Below are 15,516 nucleotides of genomic sequence, written 5' to 3'. Positions count from 1 at the left end.
ACCACAGGATGGGGGGGGGTTCCAGGAGGACCGGGGGGTCGCCCGGCCATCTGCACCTGCTCTGCCTCCCGAAGCCTCTGCTCTCACGCCTGTAAGCCAGGAGGTTAGTGGCCCCACTGCCGGGACCCCCGCGACACATGTAGGGAGCGACCTGCCGGGCCACGCAGGAGGCCTTCGGGGGAGCACCTGCGCCTGGGCTGCGGCCCCGCCACGCTGTGCACCCTCGGTGGGGTGGCAGGCGGCTGGGCCCGAGCTTAGGGACCCATTCCACGCCTTCCCTCGCCCGCACCGTTGGGCCCCCTGCGCCCTGGGCTCCGGCGCAGTCACCGTGAGGGCCTGACCGGGGTGGGGGTGGGGTGCAGCGAGGACCTCCGCATGACGTTAGGACGCGGCACAGTTTAAGCACAACTTGAGGAAGTCTCGCTGCAGGCCCCCCACCCCCTCAAAGGACGCAAACGTGCCGATGGACACAAGGCGTCCTCCCGCGGGCCCCACAGTTCGGGAGGTTCAGGCGCCCGGGAGTGCGGCAAGGGCTCGGCCACTTAGGCGTCCCCTGACTCCCGCTCAGGTCCCGATGGGGCTCCCTGGGTCCTGTCATCAGCCCCCTGCCCAGCTCCCCGCCGACGGCACAGGCCAGGAGGGCCCCCGGGGAGCCAGGGCCACTACCTGGCAGCAGCACCTGGCGTGTCCTCCCCTGCGTGCCCTCCACTCCCCAGGGCCTGGGCCCGACGGGTGGCTGCTCCTTCCTTATGTGCCGAGCGTGCAAATGAAAATGGCCCCTGGGGTGGCCGCAGTGTGTGTGTGTGTGTGTGAGACACGGGATGCGGTGGACGTGCTACCATGGGGCACCGAGACGGTGAGGACGTAGGACCTGCCGTGGTCGGGGACCTCCCCAATGCTCCTGAGGTCAGCAAGCCTGTGAAGACGGAGCAGCGACATCAGCCAGGTGGGGGCTGCAGGGTTAGGAGCCGTGTCCGCTGTCCCCCGCGTCGGGCCCTGCTCAGCGCGGAGCCTGCTTCTCCCGCCCTCTGCCTGCCCCAGTCCCGCTTGTACTCGCTCTCTCTGTATCAAACACATAACATCTTAAAGGAAAAAAGGACAGACAGACAGACAGACAGAAAGGCAGGTTCTCAGGCCTCACCCTGGCCTTGCTGAGCACAGGCTCTGAGCCGAGCCTAGAAACGCACACTTTAAAGCGCTCTCTGGGGAGAGCCCGGCAGGCTAGGGGTGCCCGGCTGACCCCGCAGGCCCTGCGCCCAGGCCCTGCCCCCTGTCCCGGGGCCACGGAGCTGGTCCTCAGAGGGCAAGGCCTGGAGCCAGGCGGGGCCCTAGCAGGCCACCCTTCACGGGCCGGCAGGCGGGGACGGGGGGGGGCAGCCAGACGCGGTGGGGAGGTCGGAGGCCCACGAGGCCACGGCGGGGACCGCAGGCTGCCCTCGCAAGGCACTGGCAGACGTGCCCAGGGCACATCCCGGCACCTGGGAGACCCGTTTGCCCGCCAAGTGCTGCCCAGGTGTTAGGCGTCTCTTGTGTCTTTTCCACCCGTGACTCTGAATGCACTAGCAACCCCGTGGGGCGGCGCTACTGCCACGGTACAGAGGAGTAAAGCGGGGAACAGAGAGGCTGAGCACCCCCGCCCCCCGGGAGCGCTGAGCCTGCAGGTGGTGGAGGCCGGATTCAGGACTCTGGACTGTTCTGCCCCAGGGGTGGTTCCCGCCGTCAGGAAGCCGGCGGCCCCCTGAGGAATGCAGGCTCCGACCCGCAGCGGTGCCCACGCGTCCCGAGTCGTCAGCGCCTGTGGCCGACCTGGACGGGGCACCTGGGGGCGCCGAGCGGCTGTGCGCGCAGCCACGAGGACAGGCCTGCGTTTCCGGAGCTTCTGCAGAGACGCACCTGAAGCTCCGACCCCGTGACCTGGGGGAGACGCTCCAGTGCTGAGCGGATCCTGGCCCAAGCCCCCTTGTGTCCCCGGCTGGCACAGCCTCCTGCCTCCCAGCTGGCCTCTGGGACTCGGCCTCACCCCGGGAAGAGCTCCCCGGTCGCCCCAGCTCCCGCGGCCACACCGCGTTGGCGCAGCAGGTGGGCCGACCAGGCCGCTGACCTCGGGACGGGCGCCCGGAGGACGGAGGACGGGGACGCCCGAGCCCCGTGGCAGCAGCTCTAACCCGCCGCTCGGTGTCTCTAACCGCCACGCCCCCTCCCCCAGGCCAGACACTCCCTGGGCCCCTGGGATTCGAAAGTCGCCTGAGAAATGAAACCTGACCTCACAGCTTCGCAAACCACTTGGACAACAGGCGTCAAGACCCAAAGTGGGTGTGTGTCCCCTGTTCCTCCTGTTGGTTATTTAGAACAAATTTCCAGGGGCGCCTGGGGGGCTCAGCGGTTGAGGCTCAGGTTGTGATCCCGGGTCCCGGGTTCGAGTCCCACGTCGGGCTCCCTGCATGGAAGCTGCTTCTCCCTCTGCCTGTGTCTCTGCCTCTCTCTGTGTGTCTAATGAATAAATAAATAAAATATTTATTTAAAAAAATGCATAGAATAAATTTCCAAAAGGGTGGAGGTGGGGGGTGGAGCGGGGTAGGGCTCACAAACAAAGATCTTCTGGGCAGGATTAATTATTCGTTTAATAAATATTTATTGAATTCCTCCCGTGTGCCGGACACGGTCCTAGATGGTGTGACCAAGGTAAACAAGGTCCCCTGCTCTCCAGGAACTACATTGCAAATGTGGCAAAAGGCAGTAAGTACCTACAGAAATGAGAAAAAATAACCTCTTTACAAAATTCTCTGCAGAGAAATAAAATCAGGGCGTGTGGTGGGGAACAACCGGTGGCTGCTCCTGACCAGGGGGTCGCAGGGTCTCCGAGTGTCGGTCAATAAGATGATCTTAAGCTGGTCTTCGCCTCGTGACAAGGAGCAGCTGTAGGAGGGTCGGAGAGGGCATTCCAGAGAAAGGCCGTGGTCCGGGACACAGGGGGGCGGGGGGCAGGGGGCAGGGGTGCGGGGGCGGATCCCTAGAACACTGTGCTCTGCATAGGCGAGGGTGTGAGACCAGGCAGGTGAGGGAGGCCGGGATTCACTGAGCTCTTGCAGCTGGTGTCACCAAGTGATGGTGGCTTGAACTAGCGGGGACACGGGCAGCCCCAGGAGAGCTTTTGGAGGTGGGACAAGGAGTGTGGAGGGAATAGGGGCGGGGAAATCGGGGATGCTTCGGTCCCCGACTTAGGCTACAGGTGCCAGGACACGCAGGGAAGGCAGGAGGAGATACAGATGCGCCAAGTGGGAAGGGAGGGCCTGATGGCTTGAGCTGTGCCCCCCCAGGAGCTTCCCCCCGGCCCCGCAGAATGTGACCTGCTTGGGAAATAGGGTGATCGCAGGTGGAATTGGTCAGGGCAAGGGAAGGCCGCGGCGGGGCGAGGATGGCCCTCACTCCGACAGGGCCGTGTCCTTGTAAGGGGACGGAGATGCCCACACAGACACTCGAGGGAGAGCAGCCCACAGCGATGCTGATGTGTGAGCGACTGGGGGGACACAGGGGGGCACCCACAGGAGGGTGCGGGAAGCGGGACACAGAGCCCAGGGGCGCCAGGCCTGGCCACGCAGATGCGACGAGTGCTGCGGGTCCCGCAAGGGCAGCAGGCAGTGGTGGTCGTCCGCTCTGACGGCGGTGGGGACAGTGGCCCGCGGGCTGCCAGACGGGGACGACATCAAAAGCAAGGCCCGGGGTCCTGCGCACTCTCCCTCCTGGCCAGTTAACGGCCCACGGCCCAGGGAGTGAAGCACCCGGCCCGCCCGGCCCACCCGCCCGGCCGCCCAGGCTCCGCTCCGCCTCCCTTGCTCCAGGCCCACGAGCCGAGGGGCGCGGGCGCAGGCCACGGGCCGCCCTGGACGCCGCTCCCCGGCAAGGCTTCCCTCGGGCTCCTCCGAGGCGGCATCCCCGCTGCCACCGCCTGACTCAGTCTCCCCACCTGTAGAGCCGCCGTGCCCTGGGTGGGGAGGACGGAGCCCGGCAGAGGGCCGGCCGAGCGCAACCTCTTGGCCAAGGCCCGGGCCAGGCTCCCAGCCAAGGAAAATTCTAGTGGAAAAACGAAGACAGGATTCCAGGTTTATGAGTCCCAGACGCTGAAAAACAAAACTGCTGAGTTGTCTCCTGAGTTAGGGAAACAGCTCCGCCGCCCTGACGTTTCCAGGAAACTGTGTGAAGACTCCGGGCGAGGCCGGGGGGGTGGGGGGGTGCCCGGGGATGGGGTGCCCGGGGCGGGGGGGTGCCCAGGTGTGGGGGGGCACATCCTGCGGGACCTGGTGCTCGGGCGAGGCCGGGCCAGGAACACCCCTCGGACAAAGCAGCAGCGCGGGCCCAGGGAGCCGGGGCTGCGGGGGAGCAGGCACAGGGGCTGGCACGGGCGCCCGGCTTAGGGGGCACCACGCTGGGGCCTCGGCGGGAAGGTCCTCAGAGGGCGCAGGGGCGGCGGCCTTGTCCCAGCCACGGTGGCCATCCCTGCCGTGGTGGCCCTGTCCCCGGCCATGCTGTCCCTGTCCCTGGCTGTGCTGTGCACACGGTGCCCCGCGGGGTGAGCCCAGCCGCCCCATGTCACCTGCCCCGGCCCACAGACACCCACTCAGCGGCTTTGCCTTCTGGCTCGCGGAGCGCTCTCAAAATCAAGAGCTTCCACCTACAAATCCAGATTGCCAGCTTCCCTCCGACCCTTGGACGAGGCGGCCGTGGGCACGCGTGCGCGTGAGTGTGCCCGCCTGGGTCCCTGCTTCCCAGGATGTGTCCTTCCCCGTGGGTCTGTCCTCGGAGGGCCCCGGCGGTGGGGGGCTGGGGGCACACACGCTCTCCGCGGAAGGAGAAGCGGGATGGGGATAGGCCGGTGCCAGGCCCGCCGTCCGCAGCCCTGGTCCCGTCACCGGAGGGGCAGCGGGGACACGGGCCCTGCCCCAGGCTGCGGCTGTGCAGCTGGACGCTGGTCACCAGACACGCACCCAGGATGGCGGCCGGGCGGCTTTCCTTGTCTGTTTGATTTTGCATTTCAGACGTGCCTCCATCACAGCCCCCGAGGGACTCAGGATGCTCCTCTCAGGAGGTGTTACCTAGGGGCTGCCTTCAGCTCAGGTCATGGTCCCGGGGTCCGGGATCGAGTCCCACGTCGGGCTCCTGCTCAGCGGGGTCCCTGCCTCTCCCTCTCCCTGCTGTTTGTGCGCTCGCTCGCTCTCTCTCTGGCGAATAAGTAAAATCTTTTTAAAAAAGTGTCACTGAATGTGTAGACTGTGGTTCTTTTCAAAAGGAGCCAGGGGGGCGTGTGGCTGGCTCAGTCGGTAGAGCCCTTGGGGCAGGGATCGCGCCTTGCGTGCAGAACCAACTTTTAGAAAGAAGTCAGTGACAAAATAAAAGAGGCAAAGAGGCTCACGGTATAAGCTGAAAATGTATTTGGTGAAATGCCCGGCGGGGGGGGGGGGGGGGGAGCCCGCAGGAGTGGCAGGTAGGCCTGTCTTCCCACTACCCACGAGCCCTCCAGAGCGCACGTCGGTCCCGCGTCACAGGAGTCTGCTGGGCCCCCTTTCTGTACCACAGGCCGGTGGGCACAAGGGGCCACACAGAGGAGCACGCCCTGTTCCCAGGCCTGGAGACGCAGCCCAGGAGAAGTGGGCGCAGGGACAAGAAGGGACAGGGTGTCATAGAGACATCGTGGGCCCGGGGCGGAGAGGAAGCCTGCGACTTACGGGGTCAGCTCGGTCCCCGGCCCCCGGGCCCGCATCCTCCCTTTCGTAAAGTGAGAAGGTCAGAAGAGAGAAGCCTTCCAGAGCCCAGAGCCGCAGCAGCCCCGCCGCAGGGCATCCCCCAGGCCAGCGAGCTGCAGCCCTGGCCCCGCTCTCGCTCCCGCCCCTCCGTCTCGCTTCAGGTCTTGGCTTGTGCTGGACACTCAACTGGCTGGAGCTCTGAAGGCGAGTCCTCAGAGGAGGCTTCCACATTGCTCGCTCTTAAAAAAAAAGTCTGGAGTCCAAAAAGAGGAGGCATCAGGTGGAAGCCTCCAGCGTCCGTGACGGGGGTCCTGGTCCGGGGGACGCAGCCCCTAGACGGGCGGGAGAGTTCACCCGCCTCCAGCCCAGGGCTCCAGGGCTCAAGGGCCTGCCCCGGACTGCACCCCCGTCACAGAGGGAAACGGGCCGAGGCGGGAGCCCCCCACCCCCGCCGCTCCCATCCCGAAGCAAAGCGCTCCCCACTCCCGGGGTTTTTCTCTCAGGCTGAGTCCTGAGGACGGAGCAAGATGAAGGCCACAGGCAGCGCCCCCACCTGCTGCGGGGACACCAGCTGTTGGCGGTCGCCCCGGGCGCCCCGTCTCCCATCGTGCGTGCGCGGAGAGCAACGGTTCTGCAGCGGAGCAAGGCCTCGAGACCCGGGGGTCCACCTGGCGGGGAGAGCACCGAGGAAGGGACTTCTCGGGGTAACTGCGGTCCTTCCGGGCGGGGGACAGAGGTGACAGAAAGGGCGAAGAGAAGGGTAGGGCGACGAGCTCGCCCTCCTGGGCCCCAACCGCGTCACCATTCCCGAGTGTCATCGGCGCCTTTACCATTAACTGGAATCCCCGTTGTGGTCGCAAAGCGGCCAGTCCCAAGATGATGGGGAAAGCCCAGGGACATCTCTGAGGCCGACGATTCTAGAGCCACTCGGTTCCTTACCTTAAAATCTGAGAAATTGTGGAGACGGTGAAGATTAGCAGACGTAGAAACGCCTTTCCACGAGCAACCCGACTTCTCTCCTAGTTTTGTTAGGACGCATCTGGCTCTTCAGCCCTAAGAAAGGCGACACACAGGCGACGGCAGGGACGCTTCCCTTAGGTACAGGTGTTCAGGGATCGTGTCCTGCGGGCTGGTCACCTGAACCGGGCCGACGCCCGCGCCTGTGCCAAGCCAGGGAAACAACGACGAGCGGGCGCCGCCAACTCTGCTCCAATGGCTTTAAGTCATCTAATTTCCTATATTCCCTAGAAGGCAAGTGGGGCAGAAAGAAAAAACCTTGTAAACAGGCCAGTCATTACAAGTGTATTAGGACCAGAGGTGGGGGCGCCCGGGGGGGGGGCTCAGGGAATGACCCCGGGGTCCCGGGGTGGAGTCTGCGCCCTCCCTGCCCAGCGGGACCTGCTTCTTCCTCTCCCTCCGCTGCTCCCCCTGCCTGTGCGCTCGCTCGCTCTCTCTCTCTCTCTAATAAATAAATACAATCTTTTAAAATGATTTTTTTTTAAGGAACCAAAATAGAGGTTAACAGAAGGAAACATGGGACGTTTTAAATCATGACAGCCAAGTAGGGCAAAGAGGGCGTGCGGCGCAGGCTGCCGTTCTCACGAGACTATTTGGCGCCAAGGCTCACCTTGTGGCCGCGGTCACCTGTGTGCAGGTACCCGGAGACGCCCCGAATGCGGACGGAAGAGGCCAGTGTGACGGACTCTCCTGGATGACGGCCGGCGGCCCCCGTCTCACCGGACCTCCTGGCCCGGGACCGGCAGCCATCAGAGGAGACCGAGGTGAAGCTCCCAGGGAAGCTGCTCGCTAACTGGCTTGCTTTGTTCCGTTTTGAAGATGTATTTATTTATTTATTTATTTATTTATTTATTTATTTATTTATTTATTTACTTATTTATTTGAGAGAGAATATGAACGGGAGGAGAAGGGGGCGGGAGAGAGCATCCTCCAGCCGACTTCCCACCGAGCGCGGAGCCGACCCGGGGCTCCCTCCTCACAGCGAGATCAAGGCCCGAGCAGACATCAAGAGCCTGACGCCCAACCGCGGAGCCCCCAGGGCCCCCCAGCTGTTTCCACCAACACAAGCTGCGACACACGAAGCACGCTGCCGGCAATGAAAAGAAGGGACGCAGGGGCCAAGCTGGGAGCACGCGGTATTTATAAGGCCCACATTCTGGGCCCCACACTTCAAGGGCAGGACTGTGCTTGGGGGCGCCCCGGGGCCCCAGGAGGCCGTGATGGGCCCGGGCCTGTCGGCCTCAGGCCCCAGCCGCGACCCGGCAATGGCCTGCGGCCTAACACGTGCAAACACACGCGGGGGTCAGTGGAGACGCCCCGGCAGCGTGGCCGCCCCGGCCGTCTGCCCGCTGCCCCAGGACAGACCTCTCCTTCCCCACGTGCACCCAGTGGCTAACTCCGCCCGCTCAGGACGACAGCCACCTGGCTCTTGTGGAAGAAACGTGGCGCGCTGAGGGGCAGGGGAGCGGGCTCCGCCGCCAGGTGGCCCCCCCCCTCAGCCACCTGTACCCCGGCCACATCTGGAAACTGGAAGTGATGCTGCGCAAAGGACGCAGGCGTCCGCTCCGCTCCATTCCATTTCCACGGGGGCCACCTAGACGCTTCCGCAGGCTGCAGTGGGATCCCGCCTCCGCCCCGAGGGCTAGTGACCCAGCCCGCAATGACCCCTCCGCCCGGCCCACCGCAGCCTGAGCCGCAGCACCCACGAAGGCGCAGCCCTACAGTGAACACAAAGTCTGAAAACCCTCACGCGCGCGTCCTGTGATCTGTATGGTCATTCTCCTCTAAATCTAAAATCAATCAAGTGTTGTTTTATGGACTATTACTTGAGCACTCATTCATTCATCTTCCATCTCCTCCTTCCCCCAAACAACTGGCTTAGAGCCGAGGAAAAACAAACAGAAGTCGGACTCCTAGTCCAGTGCTCACTCCAATATGTAAGGACATCCTCCAGCATTTCACTGCAGGTTTTCAGATGGGGGCGGTGAGAAGGAAGACACCTCCCTTCCTCCTGGCACCACGTTGTCGGGGCTTTGTCAGTTTTCACCACTTTTCTGTTCTCCATCTTAGAAGGGATGAATACTCTCTGCTCTACGGGCCCCTGGGGGCTCAGTCATGATCTGAGGGTCCTGGGGTCCAGCCCCACATCATCGTGTTGGGCTTCCTGCTCAGTGGGGAGCCTGCTTCTCCCTCTCCCTCTCCCTCTGTGCTCCCCCTGCTTGTGCTCGCTCTCTCTTGCTCGCTCTCTCTCTCAAATGAATAGAATCTTTAAAAAAAAAAAAAAAAACTCAGCTCTAGGAACAGGCCAGGCCAGGAGGGGTCAGCTTAGGGGCCTGTCGCCTGTGCTCTACCTGCATAGCACCCAGAGTCCCTCCGGTCACTCAGTACCCAGCACCTTTCAGGAGCCACGAGCTCAAAGGCCGCGAGACGAGGCGGGCACTTCAATGCCAAGAGCCTGGCGGCCGGAGGATGGAGGACGGAGCCTCGGTCCTCTGTGGGCCCAGCAGACGGGATGTGCAAGGCGCTGCTGGGACCCTCCCTACTTCCCTGTTCCTGAGTCACAGCCTCCTGCTCAGACCACCAGATCGGAGGGCTGAGCCAGATGAACTACATTTCTTTTTAAACTTATTTTTGGAAAAAAAAAAAATTTCTCTGCTGGGTAGAGATGAGTCTCCCTCCAAAAGGTCTCGATTCCGTTCTGAGTCAGGTTCAGCCTCAAGGGCTGGGCTTTCCATTTCTTCAGCCTCGCTGGTCCCTGAGCCCTCAAAGGTCCTCTGGTGATGCCCCCTCGATTTCGAGAGCCCCCCAAAACAAGCCAAATGACCACAGATAAGTTTTTGGTACTTTCCAAAATTAAACTATTTCCCTTGGTAAATTTCCACCAAATGAGCTCACGAATTTGAAAACAGGAAGTGACACATGAAGAGAGTGAGGTGGGGTGGCGCTCACTTGCACTGCCCGTCTCCGGAGGGCAGGGTGCTTGGGACCAGAGAATGGCTCCACAGGCCCCAAATCCTCCGTGGGTACCGCCAAGAATCCGTGAATTTTTAAACCAGAGACTCCAAATCCGATGCTTTTCTCTTAGATTGAAAGACCCAGCAGAGCCCACGGCGGGTCACCTTCCCACCTGGTGCCAGCGTGGGAGCCCGGGAGCCCCTCTTGCCCGTAGGCAGGGGTGGCCCCCAGGTAGGCCCGGCTCTGCCCCGGGGCAGGAGGCTGCCCACCTCTCAGGTTAAGAAGCCAAAGCCGAAGAAAAAGAGCCCAGGCCCCAAGTGCAGCAGAGAGAGAGAGAGAGACAAAGAGACAGAGAGAGACAGAGGAGAGGGAGAGAGGGAGGGAGGGAGGGAGGGAGAGGATGCAAGGGATGCCCCCTGGGAAGCAGAACGAGGAACCCGCAGGAGCCTCACCCCGCCCCACCCCTCCCCAGCTCCCCCTCCCCTCCCCTGCCCGCTGCAGATCCGCAGACATAAAGGCCTTTGGCAGGTTTTAAACAAAAATTCTCCGGCAACGCTAAGCTCCACAGCCGCTTTGGCGGGTGTAGACAGGGTCCCGGGAATCCGGTCCTGAGGCCTCCGATGAGCTCCGAGCCCGCCCCGCGCCCCCGGGAGGAGAGGGCCGCCCCCACCAGGAAGCCCTCGGGAGCCGCGCGCCCATCGCACGCGGGCTGCGGGGTCGGGGTCGGGGTCGGGGTCGGGGTCGGGGTCGGCGAGCCCCGCCTTGGCGCCACGCGCGACACCGCCCGCGGCCTCAGTTTCCCCGGCGGGAAGCGCTCGCCCCGCCCCCGCCCCGCCTCCCGCTTCCGCCTCCCGGGCCCCGTCCCCGCCCCACGCCCCACCGGAAGCTCCCGGGCCGCGGGGAGGCGAGGCTGGAGGCCCTGCACCCGCGCCCGGCACCCGCGCCCCTGCACCCGCGCCCCCCGCCCCGCCCCGCCCCGCCCCGCCGGACGCCAGCCCCGCTCGCCGGGGCCTCGCCAGGTGCCAGGTGCGCAGCCCGCCCCCACCCCAGCCCTTGCCGCGGGAGGCGGCACCCGGGGGCCCCGGCCCCACCCTCCACCCGCCACGGAGAGGGACGCACCTGCCCCCCTGCTGCCCCCGCTGCACCTGCCGCCCCTGCTGGACCAGCTGCACCTGCTGGACCTGCCGCCCCTGCTGCACCTGCTGCCACTGCTGCCCCTGCCAGCCCTTTTGCCCCTCCTGCACCTGCCGCCCCTGCTCCCCCTGTCACACCTGCCGCACCTGCTGCTCCTGCTGCCCTTATGCCCCTGCCCCCCCTGCTGCACCTGCTCCTCTCCTGCACCTGCCCCCCCGCCGCACCTGCTGACCCTGCTGCACCTGCCGCCCCTGCTGCATCTGCCGCTCCTCCTGCACCTGCTGCACCTGCTGACCCTCCTGCACCTGCTGACCCTGCTGCCCCTCCTGCACCTGCCGACCCTGCCGCCCCTGCTGCCTCTGTCGCCTCTGTCCCCCCTGCTGCCCCTCCTGCACCTGCTGCCTCCGCTGCACCTGCTGCCCCTCCTGCATCTGCTGCCACTGCTGCCCCTGCCAGCCCTTTTGCCCCTCCTGCACCTGCTGCCCCTGCTCCCCCTGTCACACCTGCTGCCCCTCCTGCACCTGCTGACCCTGCTGCCCCCACTGCACCTGCCGCCCCTGCTGCACCTGCCGCTCCTCCTGCACCTGCTGCCCCTGCTGCCCCTCCTGCACCTGCTGTCCCTACTGCCCCTGCCACACCTGCCTCACCTGCTGCCCCTGCCACCCCTGCTGCCCCTGCCGCCCCTGCCCCCCCGCCACACCTGCTGCATTTGCCACCCCTGCTGCATCTGCCTCACCTGCTGCACCTGCTGCCCCTACTGCACCTGCATTTGCCACTCCTGCTGCATCTGCCTCACCTGCTGCACCTGCTGCCCCTACTGCACCTGCTGACCCTGCTGCTACAGCGCCGGGGGTAGGGGGGTAGGGGGATGCACCACACAGACAGGGCTCGGGGTGCCCAGATAGGCCATCAAACAGGGGGGAGGGGACAGGCGGTGCTCACACCGGGATGCGTAGGGTCACCAAGCTGGGCCCCCAACCCCATTCCATGGGCAGACCACCGAGACTCCCCCCAGGTGCACCGCAAAGGTCACATGGATGGATGGGACCAGTGGGGTCCTCACGGAACACTCCAACCTTGGGGATCCGCACAGTGGCAGTACCAGGGGAGGCTCAGAGCAGAAGAGAAGGGGGTCGGGAGGAAGAGGAGCCAGAGGTGGGGGCGGGGCACACGCAGGGCTGCAGAAGCCAAGGAAGGCAGGGAGTTTGAAGCTGAGGCCAGAATGGTGTCAGGTGCTGGGGTGGGGGGCCCGGGCACTGGTGATGCCAACATCGAGGTCCCTGAGGAGATGGTTCCAGAGGTTCAAGTGAGGAGCTCTCTGAGCCCTTTCTACAAGTCCCCTTAAAGCGTGGAGACAGTGTAGATGCCGGAGAGGACTTTGGGGTGAGGGCCCAGGGCATTTTAACACAGAATGTGGTGGGAGCCCAGGCCCTGGGCAGGAGCCCCGTGCTGCCTGCGAGACCTTGGGCAAGTCCCTTAACCGGTGTGCCTCAGCCCCTGATCTGTAAAGCGGGGGTGATGGTGACACTCCCTGCCTCATGGGGGTCACACGAAGACTAGGAGAGGGGTTAAGAGTACGTGACCCGGTGCTGGAATGCCACCTGCCATTTCTCACTCTCATTATTGGGACAGCTGGGTGTCTCTCCATGCCGACAGGGAGGACCTGGTAGGGGGACGCCAGGCCCAGGGGGACCAGGGCCCATGAAGCAAGGGCCCCAGGGCTCAGACGGAGAGATGGGTGCGCACCTGTGCCAGACGGAGGGAGAGGGAACTGGTGGGGGTGCAGGGACACGCAGCTTGGGGCTGGGGCTGAGGGGATGCCCCTCTGGGAGCTCTCTCCAGGAGGCCCCAAGGTCGTTTGCTGTGGGTGGCCCGCCAGGGTGGTGCCCCGATGCGCAGCTGCAGGGGGAGGCGCCGTGTCCTCTTCGCCACACTGGGAAGGGGGGACAGTCGAATTCTTCTAGGGTCAGAGGACGGCTGAGCTGCCCCGACCCCGTGAGGCAGGTAGGGACGATGGCCATGGGGACCTCCCATCCTGGTCCTGAGGAGCGGGGCCGCAAACCCTGGCATGCGATGCCTCGGCCTCCCAGCACCCCGGGGCGGCACCCACACAGCAGGCCACCCACATTCCCTGGGTCCCCACGACTGTCAGACCAAGTGACACATTCCTATCCTGCCTCACTTTGCAGGTGCAAGGACGAGGTCCAGAGGAGTTAAAGAGCAGGCCCAGGACCCCCAGCCGGTAAGCGGAGGATGGGGACCCGCGCGGGTGGGTCCAGCCTCAAAGGCCAGGCCTCGAAACTACGGGGACGTTTGTGGAATCCGGAGGGATCGGGAGGCGCAGGGGGATCTCCCGCCCGCGGGGTGCTGGCAGGGAGGCTCCGCAAGCCCACGGTGGCCTTGGCCTCCACCGTGCGCCCCGAGAACCAGCCCGGCTTCCTTGCACCTGTGGCTCAGGCCGCCCGGCCCGGCCTCTGGGTGCTCGTCGCTCTGGGCCCCGCGCCCCGGCCCTGCCGTCAGCCCCCGCCAGGCTGCCCAGAGGAGAAGGACGTCGCCCACGCGCGGGGGACCCACCGGCAGCCATCCCCGTGGCCCGCGTCCCCCTGGCTCGTGTTTACCTAGAGCTTTGTTCTTGGAGCCGGACATGCAGGGACGTGCCCCAAGTATGCGGCCCCCTGTGACTTCCTGAGGGGAAGTGGGGAGGGCGCTGGGCACGTCCTGCTCCCAGAGGAGGGGAGGCCGGTGTCGTCACTGGGAGGGCCGGGGAGGGCCGGGAGGGCCGGGGATTCTTACAGCCGGCGGAGCCCGTGGGCGAAGCGGCTTTCACCTGAGACGCGCTCTGGGCCCTGCCTGCGAGCCCTGGGGATTTCCGCGCGGGGAGCTCCCCCACAGTTCTCCTGGGGTCCCCGGGCTCAGATCGCTCACAGCTGTGTCCCCAGGGAGGAGGGGGGCCCCCGGCAGCCAAGGTGCTCGGCCGGGAACTCGGACTGCAGTTCCTGAAAATCCGAGGCTCAGTTCTTTTTCTCTCGCTCTTGTTTTCCTTTTCTCTCACTTGAAAGCACGACGGGCCTCCCAAAGCGCCTGCCACCATCCAGGGGATTTCTTGCACCGCAGCGGGTAATTCCTGCCCCGTCCCCGCGGTGACTCAGCCGTGACGTGGAGCCACAGGCGGCGAGAGGACCGGGCGCCAGACCCCGCGCCGCACACAGGCGCCTCGCGGCTCGGCCCACGCTGCCCGGGCTGCTGTCCCCGCGGCCCCAGGATGGCCTCCGGCTCGGCCAGCAGCCCCCGCCCGGCGCCCGACGAGAACGAGTTTCCCTTTGGGTGCCCCCCCGACGCCTGCCAGGAGCCGGCAGAGCCCAGGGCCGTCCGCTGTGCCGCCTGTCTCCCCGAGAACGTGAGGTGAGGGGCCGGGGAGCAAGGGGCGGGGGCCGGGGCCCAGGGCAGGGCCCCCGAGGGCGCCGGGGGCAGGCGGCCTCACCTGTCGGCGCCTGCGGCCGTGGCCCTACAGGACGGCGGGCACGGCAGCCGTGGAGGGTGTTGGGCCCCAGCAGCCGGGGGCCGGGCGCCGAGGGCCTCTGCGCCCCGCGGGGCCGTCTACTGACCTGTGGCCCGGGGCACAGCGCCCGACGTCTTAGGGCCTCGGCGTCTTCGGCTGTGAGCCGCCTCCGCCGCCCTCGTGCCCCCGATGACAGCTGCGGGCAAGTTCCTCTGACGGGTGCGGCCCCCTGGTCAACGCGCGGCTCCTTCCACGCGCCCGCCCGCTGCTGTCTGCCGCGACTCCCCTCAGGGGGCTCCGGCCACCTGCGCCGACAGGGGTCCACACCCCTCCATTGCTCTACAACGTGTCAGGTTGCGTGCGTCTGTACGCAAACACCTGTTTATACGGAACATACACCCTACGTCCGTCTAAGATGCAGTGTGCGCCGCGCGTGTCGTATGGAACATGTAAAAGCACGTGTGTACGCGTGTTTACGACATATGACTCAGGGAGGTGACGGTAATACGAGCATCAGTCTGGAGCAACTATCAGGCACCTACTGTGTGCTAAGCACTGTCCCCTTGGATCTTCGGAGGAGCCTGGAGGGGTGGCCCTGTACTGCCGTGGCCCTAGATGGACGACGCGGCCTGGGGAGAGGCTGGGTCAGCCTGCCCCGGGTCACGTTTCTGCCACCTGTGCTGCTAAAGCCCCGTGCCCCCACCGTGACCTTCATTTGGGGCTTTACGGAGGAAGACGGTGGGAAAACCGAATCAGGAAGGCTCCAGAAGGTCGAGTGCTGCGATGGGGGAGGCTGTGCAGACGGGGGAGGATGTGGCTGTGGGAAAGCCAGGTGGGGAGGCCGGGAGCAAAGGCCGACTGCATGTCACTCGGGGTTCACCGCAGGCTCCCGCGGCGGCTCTCTTGGCCTCCCCCCATTCCTCCAAAACGGGGCGGGCGGGGACAGACGCCAACTGGGGTGTCGGGGGTCCAGGCCCAAGGCCGGAAGAGCTCGGCTCCTGACTCTGTCTGCACCAGGCCCACCCAACGTCCCCGGGGCCTTCTTTCCTCCCATCTAAGATGGGCCTGACTGGTGGTTCCCACCGACAGGTGCTCCCTCTGATGGGTGCTCCCTGTGACAGATGCTCCCTGTGACGAGTGCTCCTTGTGACGGGTGCTCCCTCTTGTGGGTGC

At 65.3% G+C, this 15,516-nt stretch overlaps 1 protein-coding gene and 1 long non-coding RNA gene across 9 annotated transcripts in view; one reads left to right on the top strand and one right to left on the bottom strand.

Moving 5' to 3' along the window:
- Window positions 1-5,403: 5,403 nt before the first annotated feature.
- LOC140641963 (uncharacterized) lies at window positions 5,404-14,053 on the bottom strand. 3 transcript variants are annotated; one of them, XR_012038560.1, is made up of 4 exons: window positions 13,463-14,004; window positions 6,678-6,982; window positions 6,292-6,454; window positions 5,404-5,991 (listed from the first exon to the last, which is right to left on the bottom strand). It is a non-coding gene; the product is annotated as an uncharacterized lncRNA (long non-coding RNA). The 3 variants fall into 3 exon arrangements; XR_012038559.1 differs by having other exon boundaries at window positions 6,292-6,406; window positions 13,463-13,988; XR_012038558.1 differs by having other exon boundaries at window positions 6,292-6,982; window positions 13,463-14,053.
- LOC140641961 (PHD finger protein 19) overlaps window positions 10,680-15,516 on the top strand; it is a 42,970-nt gene continuing 38,133 nt past the window's right edge. Inside the window, exons 1-3 of one of the 6 annotated variants that reach the window (XM_072842574.1) lie at window positions 10,680-10,736; window positions 13,034-13,086; window positions 13,904-14,246. In XM_072842574.1, the coding sequence (XP_072698675.1) occupies window positions 14,107-14,246 (140 nt within the window). In that variant the 5' untranslated portion in view covers window positions 10,680-10,736; window positions 13,034-13,086; window positions 13,904-14,106. Of the gene's footprint in view, window positions 10,737-12,830; window positions 12,849-13,033; window positions 13,087-13,603; window positions 14,247-15,516 lie in introns of those variants that run through there. The other 5 variants (XM_072842575.1, XM_072842579.1, XR_012038557.1 and 2 more) reach the window with 5 other exon arrangements.

This window comes from Canis lupus, chromosome 10 (assembly GCF_048164855.1).
Source record: "Canis lupus baileyi chromosome 10, mCanLup2.hap1, whole genome shotgun sequence".
In the NCBI taxonomy this organism is placed as follows: Eukaryota; Metazoa; Chordata; class Mammalia; order Carnivora; family Canidae; genus Canis; species Canis lupus.
Note: the sequence above shows the minus strand (reverse complement) of the source record. Positions and strands in the feature narration are given on the sequence as shown.